General features: G+C 38.3%; 1 protein-coding gene across 5 annotated transcripts; it reads left to right on the top strand.

Annotated features, from left to right (window-relative positions):
• Nucleotides 1–494: 494 nt before the first annotated feature.
• Nucleotides 495–15,341, top strand: CMC2 (C-X9-C motif containing 2). 5 transcript variants are annotated; one of them, XM_075715242.1, is made up of 5 exons: nucleotides 495–537; nucleotides 4,407–4,478; nucleotides 7,214–7,350; nucleotides 11,614–11,685; nucleotides 13,834–15,341. In XM_075715242.1, exons 3-5 carry the CDS (start codon nucleotides 7,270–7,272, stop codon nucleotides 13,906–13,908), a joined length of 228 nt encoding a protein of 75 aa, XP_075571357.1. In that variant the 5' UTR covers nucleotides 495–537; nucleotides 4,407–4,478; nucleotides 7,214–7,269; the 3' UTR covers nucleotides 13,909–15,341. The 5 variants fall into 5 exon arrangements, with proteins under 5 accessions (XP_075571357.1, XP_075571358.1, XP_075571360.1 ...); XM_075715243.1 differs by lacking the exon at nucleotides 4,407–4,478; XM_075715245.1 differs by lacking the exons at nucleotides 495–537; nucleotides 4,407–4,478 and adding an exon at nucleotides 741–884.
• The last annotated feature ends 351 nt before the right edge of the window (nucleotides 15,342–15,692 follow it).

The following is a 15,692-nucleotide window of genomic DNA, read 5'->3' as shown; positions in this document are numbered from 1 at the left end:
CGCTTTCTACGAAATTTTTCCCCAACCCCCCCGAAGCTTCCCCTCACTGACCGAGGCCTGGTGCGAGCTTCTGGAGAGGGATGGGGCGCTGGCCCGCACTCGGGGCTGTTACCGCCTGTCCGGTCCGCGGGGTGCCCGGGGGGCCTCAGGCAGCAGGCAGGGGCGCGAAGGGAGCCGAGCCCTGCCCGCCCCACGACGCGGCCGCGGCTGCAGCCCCCGCTCCCGCTCCAGCCGCCCGCGGAGCCGCCCGCCAGCCAGACGGAAGCTTCCCGCCCGCCGCGCGCCCCGCCAACCACCGCCCGCCTTTCGAAGCGCCCAATCAGGCTCCGCACGGTGCCGGGGCCGCCCAATCGCAGGGCGCCCCGCCTCCCGCCCCGCCGCGAGCTGGCGCCGGCGCCGTGAGGGCTCTTCCCGGGCCACCGGCTGCGCTGAGGCGGCTTCCGGCGGGGCCTGCCCGGTCACCCCCGCCTCCCCCGGCCCTGCGCGGCTGGTGGGCCGCTCTCGGGGCCCGGCGGGGCTCGTCCTCTGGGGACCGGAGTAAGTGCGAGGGTGGCTGAGAGGGGAGGCTTTGGCCAGACCCGAGCGGGCGGCGTTGCCCCTTTCTGTCCGTAAGGGCAGAGAGCGGCATGTGGGAGATGTCCCCCCCGCCGCCCGGCTGCGGGGCAGCCCTGCCCTGCTTTGCCCTGCCCGAGCTCGGGGCCGGCTTCTGGGACCCCCTGCTCACCTCGCATCCTCCTTCAGGGCTCAGGGGGGGCCTTTAAAAGGGCTGTTCTGAGTGGGAACATTGCGGCTGCCGTAAGCTGGCTTTTCCGTGTGTCTGTGTGTATCCCATCGCTATTTTAAGGGCTCCTGCGAGCACTGGGAACCTACGGGCTGGAAACAGGGTTAGTTCAGTGAGCCTCTTCTCCTGCCGTAACTGTTGATAACAGCCTAGCAGCCCCTTCCATCTGCTGGCAAAGCTGCGTTACGCTAACAGCGTTTACTTTCTGCAAGTGCTGTGTGCCTTTCTTGAGGGGCTCCTGCTGCTCAGGGGGTGAGGTTCTGCCTTCCATCGGGGGAGCGCGATCCTCTTCATCCCTTTCTCTCCGAAGGGGAAAAGCAGTTCTACAGGAAGCAAGAAAATTCTGCTAGCAGTACTAAATTCACAGCGTTCTTATCTGCTAGATTGGGAAATGAATGCTATAGTAGTGAAGTGAAGCCTGGTCTGGTGAATGCACATGAAGTACAAGAGCAGCTTGCAAAACAGGAATTTGGCGACAGCACCTCATCTTTAGGATGCTTTACTTTTATACTGGCCGGGTCTTGTCATTCTTGACCGTATATTCTCATCTTCATAGACATAGCAGGAATAGAAAGAGATTGCTTCAGTAATCTTTTGTGATATAATGCTCTATTGTGCAGTGTGACTCGCTGCATATTATAATAAAAATATTCCACTGATTGTCCTGTAACTATGCTGATGTTTGTTCTATGAATATGACCTTAAATAATTTCCGGGAGGTGAAAATGCCCTGTTGTGCTTTACTTGATCATTTATTTTAGCCGGAAATAAAACTGTAGAAATTACTTGATGTTCAAGTTGGTGTTCAACTTGCTTTATTCATTAGCACCAACACCTTCTTAACTTGCTTTACTAACTATGAAATCAGGTATGATGTAGTTTTATCAGATACTTGATTCTACTAAAAGCAGCAGGTGAGCGCTCATGCTGCTGACGTGAGGGGATGTTGAACTGGTTGCAGAAAGTGGTCATGTAAAAAGACAGTTAAAATCAGTATGAATCTTATCAAAGGGTTTTTTAAAATTATTATTCTTTAGGTTCAGGGAAAGCAAATGTCACCTACATAGTATAAATACATTTTAAAAGTAGACATAATCCTCCCCACCCCCCTTTTGCGTTTCCTTACTATTTAAAAGTCTTCATAGATATGTATCTAAATTATTCCCCCCCCTTCTAATATGTAATATTGGAAAACCAGTGCATAGTTTTCAAGACTGAAATTCAAGAGGTTGTGACTAATTTTTATAAGATTTAGATAAACTTGGTTTATTAAAGTGAAGGTGTCTGGCTAAATTTCTTGGAAACCTTGGAAAGTTAGGGGCCATTCTCACTGTACCTAATCACAACCTTAAGGATAGCAGCATAGAATGACACTTTAATATCCTGATCTGGAAGATGTTAACCATGTTATTAGAAGCTAGAAAGAGGGTCCTTAGTTCAGAGTTCCCTAGGCTTTTTGAAATGGTGTTCATCAACTGAGATTTCTCATTTTTCTGTATGACTGATCTTCTGAGTATTCTAAGGTGTTACCACAAAAAATATTTATAAATTGTATATGAAAGATAATCCTAGGGATGCAGAAGTTCTGCTGAAGTGACATGAATGATATCTTCAGGTAACACCAACCAGTTAGGTGTGGAGCAGAATCCTTTTTTATGCTAAAACTTTGTACAATCTTACAGAAAACACCCATTATTTGGGTAAACAAAGAGCTGTTTGGATTTTTCTCCAAAGCCAAACAGAACAATACTATGTAACTGAGAACTTAAAACCAAAATGTCTGGTCTTATTCAAATGAGACAGTGAAAGGAAGTGCAAAAGTAAATATTACACGTGGTGAGTGAACTTTATAGGAATTTGCAGATCTGTTTGCCCTTCCCTCTGTTCGTACATGTTCTCGTTTGCATGGTCGTGCTGCCGCCTTGTGGGTATTATTTGAGTGTATGCAGCAAATGTGTGTGGTTTGTACCGTAGAAAGCAAGCTCTGTATTTCTGGTTAAAGAGCCTAATGATTAGCAATGTAGATGCTCAGATGCAATTTCTCATCTTCAGGGTTGGTTGCATTTTGCTTTAATAAGTCATTTTTCTGAGCAATATGTGATTTTTTTTTTTTTTTTACTGTTGACTTTAGAAACTTGAGAAAAATTAAATTACTTCTGTTTGCAACTTTTTAAATGGAAAAGAAAAATTAGCAAAACTTGGTTTAGAAATACTCTAATGTGTTTTAATGAAATATGAAAGAAGCATCTTAGGAAAAGAATTATCTAGATTTAAACCTTTTCTTTCACTGTCGTCCCCCTAACATGGAAATACGAAGCATTAAAGCTAATCAGCGAGACTACAGCAAAGTAATTTAGTTTTCCTTCTGCATCAGGAAACTGGTTAGTTCATATTTATGGGAGATTCTAGAAAAGAAGGAAGGAACTTCCCTGGACTCCTGACATGCTAATCTCATGCTTCATTTGGAAAAGACATGAGAAAGTACCAAACCCCCTTTTTCTCCACGCGGCTAGGTCCTTTTACTGCTATTTCCCATAAGGAGGTCAGGAGGAGAAATGCAGGTGGAGAGAAACAAGCATGCAGTTCATCCTGGATTTTGGTGTCTAACAGGAGTGTGAATGAAATGTGTACAGTGTTCCTGCCTGGTCTTTTGGGACAGCCTTTTGGTTTCTGCCTACTTGCTAGGTATCTGCAGTTTTATTGTGAATTCCATAATACGTGTTGGTTCCTTTTGCACGTTAATATTTAATGCATTGAACGTGTGTATAGATAGGCTTTTAGATTAGGGATGAGTGTGACTTCTTGATAACTTGTATGTTGATTCCTGTTAGGAAATCTTTAGCAATTTTAAGTGCTCAGTGTCCAGGATTGCTTATGCAAGGAATTATCTTCTAAGTATTACTTTTCTAAACAAAAATATTAGCACTGGAAATTCAGTATCATTGTCAGAGCATTTCTATGTTTAGGGTTTTGATTTTTTAAAAAAAATCTGGTTTATTTGGAAACCATAAAGCTAGAACATCCCCTATTTTACCCACTTTAAGATAAACTACTCAGAACATGGTACTGGAAACAGGCAATTTCTTAATTATTTTTTTTCCCTGAAGGATAGCATAGATTTAGAAACTGGGTGAGGAAGTTGAAAGATCAGTCATCCTTATCCATGTCCTCTATCTTCAGAGGCTAATAATTTATAGACATTTGCAGTTAGTTCTTAAGGCATTTCAACCAAGTAATTTAGACACATACGTAGTATAATTTTTAACGAGGGAGGAAAAACTGCGCAGAATTCAAAATCTCATACAAAACACATTAAAGGGCAGAACATTTTTACGCAACAGTGAAATATGTCAGTGCCTTGATGTTAAGAGTTCATCTAAATACTTCTCTCCGAATAGTCGCTTCAGATACTAATGTTTGCTTAGCATTTTGCAGTCCGTTTTCCTCCTAAAGCAATTAATTCCTGTATTTTCTTAATATTAAAGTTGGTCTACTTTACTGCTAATATTTCTTCTACCACAATTGCGTGTTTACGTTGACATTCTTTATCCAGCATTTATCAGTAGTTTTCTCAGAGCAATTTATACTGCTTATTCCCAATCTTTTTCTGTGGAATTTTTTTCAGTATTTTTTCATACTTAGATTCCTTATGAGCTATCACCTATATGAAATTCTGTCCATGAGGACTTAAATTCTGGTAAGATGGCAACCTGTTATCTTTATTTTAGATTAGAACATTATTAAAAAGAAACTAAGGAAGCTAATAGCTCATCCTGTCCTTTTTTCATACATGTTTTTGTTACTCTTGAAACTCTTTCATCTGTCAGAGTCATTCCCTTCCAGCAAAAATATTTTAGCCGCCTCTGATCATTTATAGATCACTGTCTAATCTGACAGTCCTAAACATAAATACAATACTGAGCACTGATAACACTGTTCAGTCATGAACTTCAAAAGTACTTAAAGGCTCCAGTTCAGCCTTCCATGACCACTGTAAGATGTTTTGTTACTTTAATCCATCATAGCCTACATGAGCTAAGTGCCATCCATATCTGGTAATTGAACTTGAAAGATTTTAATATTGAATGTTATTTGAAAATGAATTTTGGGAGTACTGATCTATGAACTGGTGTGACAGTTAGGACCTCTGATTTGTAGCATCTGTCCTGCAAGAGGTGCCATTGGAAAATTCATTTGAGTCATTAGAAGGCTCTTAATTGATGAAATACAGTCACCTATGTATTTGTGGCATTGATAGCTTTCATCCACTTTATCTGAGAATAATTTTGTAAACAATGGCAGTGATTACTAATCTTAGTTTAGAAATAATCTTTCCTTGAAGTGCTCTCTGTGACTTTCTGCCCTGTGCTGATGTGCATGCAACCTATTTCACTAGGGCACTGGTCTTGCTTTCTCCTTCTGAGACAGCCGGCTCAGATGACAGTTTTAGGAAGAGCGGTCAGAGGCTGAATGATGAAGAGATTTAATAATCAGCTGGGTTCACACATGTTAAAGTAATGTGCAGTCATCGAGCAGGTCACCCTCTCAAGGGAATGCTAACTCTAGTGCTATCAAAAAAAATCTACTGATAAATTTAAAACATATTGACTTTGTGTGGCATGCAATCAAAAGCTGGTGGCAATAACACAGCAGGGTTCTTAATCACTTTGCTGTTACAGTTGTGCTCCTGCTGTCATATTTCTAAAGGTTCATTTGTTAATTTGTTGAATAGAATGCTTAAGCAACTTGTACAGTTTCCAACTTCTTCTGTGCTAAGAGTATATGTATTGTAATATTAGACTTCCAGATAGTATGGGGGAAGATTTTTGAAAGAAATTACTACATCTGTTTGCAACACTATGTGGAACATATTCTCATGGGTCTCAAGAGGCTTTTAAATCTGTTTGGATTTTTAAAATTTAGTTTGCTTGTGGGAATGTAACTCTTGTTAAGCTGAACATGATGGGAGATACTGGGTAAATTAGTGTACGTACCTCTTCAAGGCAAATATATTACTTCAGTATTCTAGGAATAGCAGTGTAGATTATAGCTGCCAGCACTGCAGTTGAATATTGGGATTTTGCAATTGTAAAATTGAACCACTGGTCACTAGTATTTAGCTGGAATGTTGGCTAAGCGATGGCTACATAGTACAAGTTGTAGTGGTATTTGCCTGATGCATCGCAGCTAGGAAGGTGATCTCTTTGGGAGGAGGGGAATGACCAAATACTGTTGACAAACAAAAAACGCATCTCTTTAATTCAGTGGCAGTATGGGTCATACAAGTAGAATTTTGTCAAGATGAGCCCATTTGTCCTGGTGTGAACTGGGCTTTTTTTCTTCCCTCCCTGGTGAAGTGATCTTCCGCAACAAAGATGTCATCTTATTTCAGCCACTATCATATGATGCTTTCATCCTTTTCATCAAGATCAACAAAAGATCTTGAAAATTACTTCTGGGAATATATATATCTTTTTTTTAAATGGGAGGTAATATAAAAAATTATTTCTAGAATGAAGTTTGCTCCTGCCTCACAGAACCCTGTAGAAAAGGACCTGGGGGTCCTGGTTGGCATGAAGTTAAACCATGATTTAGCAGTGCAGCCTTGCGGCAGCAAAGGCTAACAGCATGGTGGGCTGCCTTAGAAGTGTAGCTCGCACGTCGAGGGAAGTTGTTATTATTATTCCACTCTTCCTGGCAGTCTTGAGGCCACATCTGAAATACTGTGTTCATTTTCGGGTCTCACAGTCTAACAGAATGATAAAAAGCAGAGTCCAGCAAAGGGGAAAGAAACTAAGAGGGTCAGGAGGTGGAACAGCTGGCATATGCAGCAAGGGTAAGGGAGCTAGGCTGCGTTAGCGTTCAAAAGAGAAGACGTGAGGGAAACCTAAATGCTGTCTTCCACTATCCAAAGGAGTGGGGGATTCAGGTAGAAGATAGATCCAGATGCTTTTTGGAGGAGCACAGTGGAAGGGCAAGAGGCAACAATGTGAAGTTGCAAGAAGTTGTAATGAAGTATCATTGTGCTTCCTGTTCTGATCCATCTTTGTAGAAATTATGTAGAAAGAAAATTACATACACTTAACTTCTTTTTTAAAGCTAGAAAGAAGAAAACTGAAGTAGGGAAGTGAAAAGATAATCTGCAGTTCCAGAAAGATTAATGCTACTAGGAAGTCCCTGAAAATTAAAATCCCAAATGGATGCTTATGTCCATGATAGCAAAGAATATAAACTTCTAGTTAACTTTTAACATTTGGGCTGTGTAGAACAGAGATGTGCTGGGTTTAATTACTTTAACCATGTAATATAAATTATATGTATTAAGCCACATTTTGATCTAAAATATTTTTTGTTAAAATAATACTGTGTGATAATGTCTTAAGTGGTTAACACAAACTTTCTAGTTATACTTTCATATTTTAATGTTGGCAGGTGGAAGTTTTCTCAGATTCGTGTCCTCGTGCTACTAAAATTATCCCTAACTAAAGATGCATCCAGACCTGTCTCCTCATCTGCACACTGAAGAATGTAACCTAGTTATCAGTCTGCTCAAGAAGTGTCACAAGGAGGTAAGGAGTTTTGAGCAGAGAAAAGAGTGGGTGGGTTGGGGAAATGAGTGTCAGATAAATTAGTGAGAATATTATGTGATCATAGGGAGAAAAACCTCCTCTAGGCAGAACAGCCATGAAATGTAGCTAGTACGTTTTCACTGAAGAGGTATCTGACAACTGTGTGTAAAATTTTGCCAGTGATTTCTTTAGGAAATAAAACATGCCTTAAAATTTCCTGTGCTACAGCTTGACAAGTATGGACCAATTTTAAGAACTGAAATAACTTCTGCACCCTTTAGTATTGTGTGCCCCTCAAAAAACCCAATAATAAAAGCAACTTCAGATGCCCTCTTTTTGTGTGCTCACAGCATTTTCATATTCCAGCTGTCCACTGGGCAGATGCTTCAGTCTATTTATAAGCAAATGCGTTGAGGATGTGGACATGCAGCATGCCTCACATTCAGTGCTTGGAGAGCTAAATGCAAATTACTGTTTGACTTCCATCTTCTTAATAGGCACCTACCCAAGGATGTAAAATGCCAAATTGTCCTCAGGCTTCTCAAGGCTCTTCATTGCTTCAAGAAGATAGAATCATCTCATTTGTTCAAAAGCCTTTTTTTAATTTGCTCTGTAGTACACCTCTAGATGTAGAAGAGTCAGCCCATGCAATGAAAGCTGTCTGCAGCATTGTTGCAATATTGTTAATTATTTTCCCAGTTCTCTCATATACTCTAAATAGGTGTTCTGCACAGATATATTTCTGTATTAGTGCATTAAAAAGTTCAATTTCATAGTTTCCACTGAGACAGAAATATATTTAAATTTTGAATATGAACATGAAAACAATGGTTTACACCATTACATGCAATCTACCATAGTTTCACCTCTGTGTTTAGATGTGATGTTTATACTTTTTTGTAATGCAGTTATCCATAAATTCTAAGACCATATATATGTTAGCTTTACTGTTTTGAGCAGAATTCTAAATTTTTCTTTGCAAAAGTCATTACAGAAAAAAAAGCAAGGCTGATAATACATGAAATGTGAGAGAAGATGTTTTGCATGAAAGAGGGATAATAACATCTTTGCAGATTTTAAAGTAGCTAAACTAACATAAACCTTTTGTGGTACCACACTTTCTTATGATTTCTAAATTACAACGATGACGGGAGCAGAGTTTTAACACTAAAATTCACTTGCAATGAGTATACTGTACTGGGTTTGTTCAGCAATATTTAATTGTTTTTTGTTGGCACTTGTAGCGCAATATCTTGAAATGTAAGTGTGCTGGAATCTGTTGATGCCATCTCATAGGTGGTACTGCCATTGCCTGTTTGTTCCTATGCACTGTCTAAATTTTTTAAACCTAAGATACAAGGTTCTTGTATAGAACATCCCCAAGCTTTAAAACTAGAAGTTGTATTAAGTGTAAGAGTTACACTTCTCTTCTGAATTCTGAAATTTTAATTTGCCAAAAAATGCTTTAGGTAATTTGAGAGATTGCAGAGACTTTCTTTTCTTTTTTTAGTTGATTTTTTTTTTTAATTTTTTTTTTGAAACAACTTTAATGTTGTAATGTAGCTAAAAGTGTTCAGTAGCTAGAATTAAGTGAGAAGACTGTCCTTGTACATTAACTACTATAGTATCAAAAGGATTGCCAAATAAAATTACTATCAGTTAAGAGGAGGATAAAACTCGTATAGGCAATATAAAATTAAAAAGTTGTCATTAATTTTTTACAATTGTGAAAACAAATCCAATCAGGAAAGGAAATACACTCAGATTTCTCCTGCTTTTTGGTACATACATAGTTGGGTTTTCTATGCTTTGACTAGAGAATCCAGAAATATTCATTGACTACTTGAAAGTAATGGTTGACTGGGTGGTTTGGTTTTGTTTTCTTTTTAATAAAAATGAATGTTAATACACAAGTATCATAGGCTTTTTGTTTAATGTAGCTTATTAGACTGCCTTGAGTTTAAGAGGGAACTAGAACTAAAAGGTGTACTCGAATTCCTTGGCAGCAAGTGATTCAAAGGAATCTATTGCCAGTTTGACTTATGAAGGGACTAGGAGAAGCAATAATACAGGCATGCGCAAGATTATATTCTCTTGGTTTTGTTTGAAGTTGATCTTTACATGAAGAGGAATTATTCTTGTCAGTTTTGTGCTCAACTATGAGAGGGTATTTGCTAGCAGTCTCAGAACAGAAAGGGTGAAGATGGCTTCTTTCACACTCAGTTGAAAGGAAGCAATACCTTTTTGTTTAAAATTCAAGGGGAATGTACTGAAATACTCTCTTAAAATTGAAGTCACTGAAATCTGAAAAGTCAGTGATCTTAATCAGTTATCAGTGACTACCTGCTGTTTTGTTGTAATGCCAAAATGTGCTAAGAACCTTCATCTACAATTTAAATTAATATTCCTGAGGGATGAAAAGCATTATTTTTTAATTGGGTGTCCTGTGTATGCATTGATTTACTTTATTCCTAACCTAGAACCTGCCCATTATATCAAGTTTTGTATCTAGTGAGGAGAGGTTAATGGGATTACTATTTGATGTCATTATTTTGATTTTTTTTTTTTTTTTCACAACTCCACTCTGGTGCCAAGGGTGTGCTTTAAAGAGACTTCTTTTTATAGGTGGCAGCTGAAAGAAATGCACATTGTCTTGCAATTGTATCACTGTAGTAGAAGTAATAACTATTTTTGAGAAACTGATTCTTTTTTCCTCATAATCTGAGCCAAAAAGTTGACAGCTTAGGAATCTGGCTAAATAAACAGAGATTCAACTCACTGTATGCACTAGTAAGAGTGGAGTTAGCTTGAAATGTGAGTGCTCACCTTGAAATTTAACATGCAGGTATGGGAACAGAATACAAAATTAAATCTGTATTAGCTAAAATGAAAATGCTGTAAAAGCAAGATCAGCTTGCAGTAGAGTGACCATTTATCACATGCAATTGCTTCAGAGTGTCATCTGATGCCCTTTATAAAGCAGAGAGGTATAAACAAGCTAATTATAGCACTGCTATAGTTAAGTGTTTGTCATAATCTTTATTAACCCACTCCTACTTTCAGTCATGTTCTGTTGGCTGAGATCTTGTCCACTGTTTGGTTTCTTAATAGTGTTCCTGTTATTACTTATATGAATCCATCTAGCTGCTCACCAGCTACAGAAATGCACATAGGTTTCCCTCTGAAATATGGAAGTGACTTCATCCTCATTTGTTTTGTTCTTCATGGTCATCTTTTTTTTTTAATTCATTAGTTCTCTAGAATATTGGTCAAATTGTCTCTATTGATTGTATAGCTGTAAATATCTACTAAAACCTCCACTCCTTCAGGTCTTCTGAATTGCTTGGATGCTTTGCTGCCAGATTCTGCTATGAGATTCTGTGGCATGTTAGCAAGCATCATGCTGAAAAAGTAGTCCTTTTAGAAGGATGCATTCTGTGAGTGATTTGATGGCTGATAATATAAAATCACTTCAGGAAATCCTGGCTAAGAGGACAGATTTTTATGGTGAATATCATCAGGTTAGCTGGGGAATGCCTTTGTGAGGACAATGCCTGCAGTTTTCAGAAACTAAGTAACACTTAGGTATGCATAAGGCCTACAGTTGAGCTGTGTCGTAAAGATGCTAAATGCATCTTATTTATTAACCTCAAGATCTGGAGAAACTTAATCCCCCATTTTTTGTACTGGTTCTAACATTTCAGTCATTTAAGCATAGTGCCTGCATCTTTTGGACCAACAGCACATTCTCCATGTGGTTGGGATGATGTAGCAGCAAGTCCTTTGCCTCTCTAGATTATGAAGAAATAATGAAAACTAAAGCACAGAGGATGTCGCCTCGAGGATGCCTGTAGATCTCCCTACATCTTTCTATACCACAAACTGGAGTTCAGAATATTTATTTTTTGTACATTATTGAAGCCAGCGTGAAAGTTGTAAGACTGATTCCTAGATCAATAACATGTATGTTCTACATTTAGACTTCATAGCTTCAGCTTAGGTGTCCTATTTTAGTCTGGTTATACAACGTGGTGGGTACCTTCAACTTTCAGCGAGGTGGGGGTGGTTCAAACGAGGTTCAGGAGTAGCTCTAACTTCTAGCTACTCAGTAAAAAATTTACAAAGCGTCATTTTTCACAAAAAAGAGAAAAGGAAAAGACGACCAGGATATGTTGCAAAATGCAAGTGATTTCTAAGAAATTTAGAACTTCAGAGGGAGAAACCTTTGAACTGTAAATTTGTTTTCTCTCCCGAACTTATCAGCACAACATTTTGAAATTTTTTGGCCACTGCAATGATATTGACCGTGAGATGCGGAAGTGCTTAAAGAAAGAGGTAAGAAACAAATTTCCTACAAGTTAAATGCTTAATAAAAATAAAGTCCATGGGATAGAAATAGAGTTGCTTTTTACTAAGTAGTACAAATCAATAAATAAGCCTTGAAATGTAAGCACATTCTGGTGTGGGCATTTGAGACCAAATTTAAACTTTTTTTGATAAATTTGTCAGGTAAAATCTGGCTTTAACAAATGGCATGGTCTATTTTTGGGTATACAAAAACAGGCAAACACGCATTTTAACCGAACAAATATTGCAAATAGGAACTGACACTTCACAGCTTGCTTCTGATTTTTTCTTAATTTTTTTTAGTAGTGGTATTTGCACAGAATGGAATATAAAGCAGTAACGGTCCCTTCTGCATGAGTAACACATTACTGAAGTCAGTTATGCTGACTGAAACTACTTGAGAAGTTGCTGAGTTAGGCCCTAAATTAAAATATTGCTGCTTAGGACCCACTCATTGCTGTACTACATCTGCAGATAGGAAGGAATGGAGGACTCTAGGAGTTTAAGTAGATTAACTAGCTAATGGGCATGTTTTCAGAAGAGTATCAACTGGTCTTTGTATTTGTGGTTGTCATGCCTACATGGCAGAACACATAAATTAACTTTTCACACACCTTTTAACTTGAAATTGTACTTAGTAATTTTGACATAATTTTCACAATCATGCCTAAAAAAAGGAGACTTCAAGTGCATTGCATGATAGCCAGGACAGTTTGGGCCCCCTCTTTTCCCTCTGTCAGTCTATGGGAATTAATTTCATCTGCTTGTGTCAAATACCAGCACCCCCCCCCCCCCCCCCCCCCCCCCCCGTAAAAACTGTAGCACAGACCTGGAAAATAATGAAGTAAAAGTTTCTTTCCATGTAATCATCTTTTTCTTTGTCCCATTGAAGCCTTTATATTAAAAGGAGTTCTTGATGGCTATATTTGTCTGCCTTCTTAAAATATGGCTACATTGATATGCCATTACTAGGAAGCCCCTGAAAGGCTGTTCACAAGTATAGAATAGGTACAGATGTAACTTTTAAAGATCCATTGTTCTCATTCTACGTAAAATCATGGATGAGTTATTGAAAAATTAAATATTGGCATGGGAAAAAGTTAAGCATTCTGCAAATGTTAAGTAATGTTTTGGGCCATTATTTCAGCTATAAACCAATCAGTATAATGAGTGAAAAACTGCAAATCCTTTCCAAAATCAATCTCCTTAGTAGTTTATTACATTCTATAGAGAATTGAGTATTTGTGGGTTAGCTGGGTTTTGTTCTTGATACTAATTATTAAAAAATTGAACAAATATATGCTCTAACTTTTAAGGCCAAGAATAATTTGCTTCTCATGAAATATATACCAAATCATGCATTGATTTTTAATTTTTCATTTCTTCTAGCCATGAAAAGGTTTCCTTTTTGGCTGCAATGAAAGAAAGTTAGGCTCTTTGGTCTTCAGGCTTTTGCTAGCGCAGGGGCATACTTGAAAGCATGGTTGTCTTATGCATGTCTAAACTGTGAAGGCTTTCTCGATTCCCTTTTACACCAGAGTCCCGTCTCTGTTGCATTTCTTTTTTAAACCATAAAAAAAACCCAAAACACCTTACCCTCATTCTACCCAAATTTGCCTTTGTTCCTTTCACCTTGATGTACTACTTCATCTGTGCATATAATTAATGGCCAGGATCAAAAATAGACCAAGTCTGTGATGACAAATTCATGTTTCAGAAGGCAGACACGCTTACATTAATCAGTATCTTTTAAAAGGAAAAGAGCCTGACCTGTGCTCTAGAATAGCACCGATGCAACTTTTTTCCAGGTTCATGTGTGAAGTGTAGCTGTCGTACATAAGATGGCTGTATAATTAAGTTCCTCCATGACATTAACTGAATCTTCTTTATCAGAATGTTCTAATACTCTCTAGCTTAATAACCTCAAACTTAGAAACATGTATTTTAATCAAATGAATGTTAATTTCAAAGTACGGATGAACCAATATACAGATATTAACAAGAACTGCATTTCTAATGCATCCGTCAAAGATATTATTTCTGTTCCTCAGTAATAAACGCTCTCTACATTTCTAAATTTGACTTACCTGTTTAATGATAACAGCTGATCTATTAATTGCCTTATCTGTCTTCCAGTATGAAGAAAACAGGGCCAGGAACCAGGCGACGCGACGGAGGCTAATTAATGCTCACAAAAACGCGGAGAAGTGAGCGGTACTGTAGTTGGAGCACTGCATCTCAATAGGGACACTCGGTTGAAAGTTGACAGAATACTTCTTTCATGTCACCAGTGCTCAGCCTGCGTTTTGTGAAATGGTGAAAAAATAAATGCACCCAAAACATACTCATTCCCAGCAAGGCAAACAATGTGGAAAAAAATAAATATAATAAATCATCACTCACAACTTAAGTTGATTTTTGACCTCTAAAAGAAAACTATTACAGCAAGTCTTTGTTCTGGCATAGTTTTGTTATGATTGTTAAGTAATGAGGAATCGGTGTGTGTGGAGTATTATGTATTCAAGGCTGCTATATTCCCTACCTTGTGTTGAGTTGCGTTTCTTTCTTTGTGTTTAGCAGTTTTTCTTTCATCTCTTTTTTTTTTCTTTTCCCTTCTTGCAACACACTTTTCCATCATTCTTTGTAATGTTGTGATAACACTCCTTAAATGAATTAGCAAATAGAAATTTTTAACAGATATGGCTTGAAATTGGAAATCGCCTATCAAGTAATAACTGGAGTTCTAGTATTTTTATTGGAGCTAAAATGATGAAACTACCATCTTCCACTGAGAAGATTAAAAATCCTTCCTGCCAACCATACATACAGCGTAGACTGCTGTAAGACAATTTGTTCATCATACCCAAAGCAAGTGGTTTAGAAATTCAGAATGGAACATTTCCAGGGATTTACAAAGCATTGCCTTGATTTTTTTTGAGTACAATCAATATGTGCTGAGTGATTTTTGAAGAGGAGTGCTGCCAAAAATACAGGCTAAGTAGCTCATCCACATACTCTGATATAAAGGTGAAGTCAAGTTATGACTATTGCTGTTGAAGGAAATCTCACATTGCAGTGAAAGAAAGTGTAACTTGCCTTTCTGTTAGGCAAGTCAACCAGTATTGTGTTAACCCAGTTGCCTTGTTTAGCCTACAAGAGCTGTTTATTTGTTATCAAGCTGCAGAAAGTCCTCAACAACTCTCTGAATTCAGAAGATTTGAAGATTTCATATTAAAACATATATTGGTTTGTGCAGTGATGGAGCTGCTTCTCTGGGTGTCTGCTGTATTCACCTTATTTTTAAATGACTTTTCTGTTCGGCCTAGCAACAAAAGACTCTTTTAAAAAAGTAAATTTTACTGAGCCAAATAAATACACTAAGTGTCTTGAAACCTTTTGAAGAAAGGGGGCCTATTCTGCAATGAATCCTATGGTTTGTTTTAAGAACTATTGTTGACGCTCAATCTTGAAATTAGTACATGCACCTGTTTTTGGAAGAAAGCTGTATTTTGTGACCTATTTTGAAAGATAGAATAATTTTACTTATTTTCCAATACCTGGATGGACCCAGTTAAATTGGTAAAACTTAACCACAAATGTTTTCAGTGAAATTTCCAAGAAAAAATGAAGCAACTGTTTCTGCATCTTGTTACATGCTGTCTGCTTTCTTAGAACAAGTAAATGATGCGTTATTTGAATTAAATACTTGAGTGGTTGGAAGAGGTGCAGTCTTTTTATTGGTACTCTTCAGAATACTTTTGAAGAGTACTTCATAGCAAAGTTCCCTAACTGGGAACTCTGCATCCTTGATCCTTCTTCCATTCATGATGACAAAATCTACTTCAGGCAAGCTCTTAAATAGGACTTGGTGATGCTTGTAATCTTTAAGTAAATAAATAAACTGAGAATTGTTCTAGAGATTAGGTTGAGAAGCCGATATCTGAGTGCAGAAGCACTGAAGCTTTTCTTCCTTTCATCAGCTTCAGTGAGTCCAG

The sequence above is a fragment of the Pelecanus crispus genome, chromosome 8 (assembly GCF_030463565.1).
Source record: "Pelecanus crispus isolate bPelCri1 chromosome 8, bPelCri1.pri, whole genome shotgun sequence".
Classification (NCBI taxonomy): domain Eukaryota; kingdom Metazoa; phylum Chordata; class Aves; order Pelecaniformes; family Pelecanidae; genus Pelecanus; species Pelecanus crispus.
The sequence above is the reverse complement of the archived record's forward strand: the minus strand, read 5'-3'. Positions and strand labels throughout refer to the sequence as shown.

Excerpts from the sequence above, each read along its gene's own strand:
- CMC2 (XM_075715243.1), top strand. The coding sequence starts at position 7,270 with ATGCATCCAGACCTGTCTCCTCATCTGCACACTGAAGAATGTAACCTA. Across the intron at positions 7,351-11,613 it reads TCAAGAAGTGTCACAAGGAG|CACAACATTTTGAAATTTTT; the intron begins GTAAGGAGTTTT and ends CGAACTTATCAG. Across the intron at positions 11,686-13,833 it reads GGAAGTGCTTAAAGAAAGAG|TATGAAGAAAACAGGGCCAG; the intron begins GTAAGAAACAAA and ends TCTGTCTTCCAG.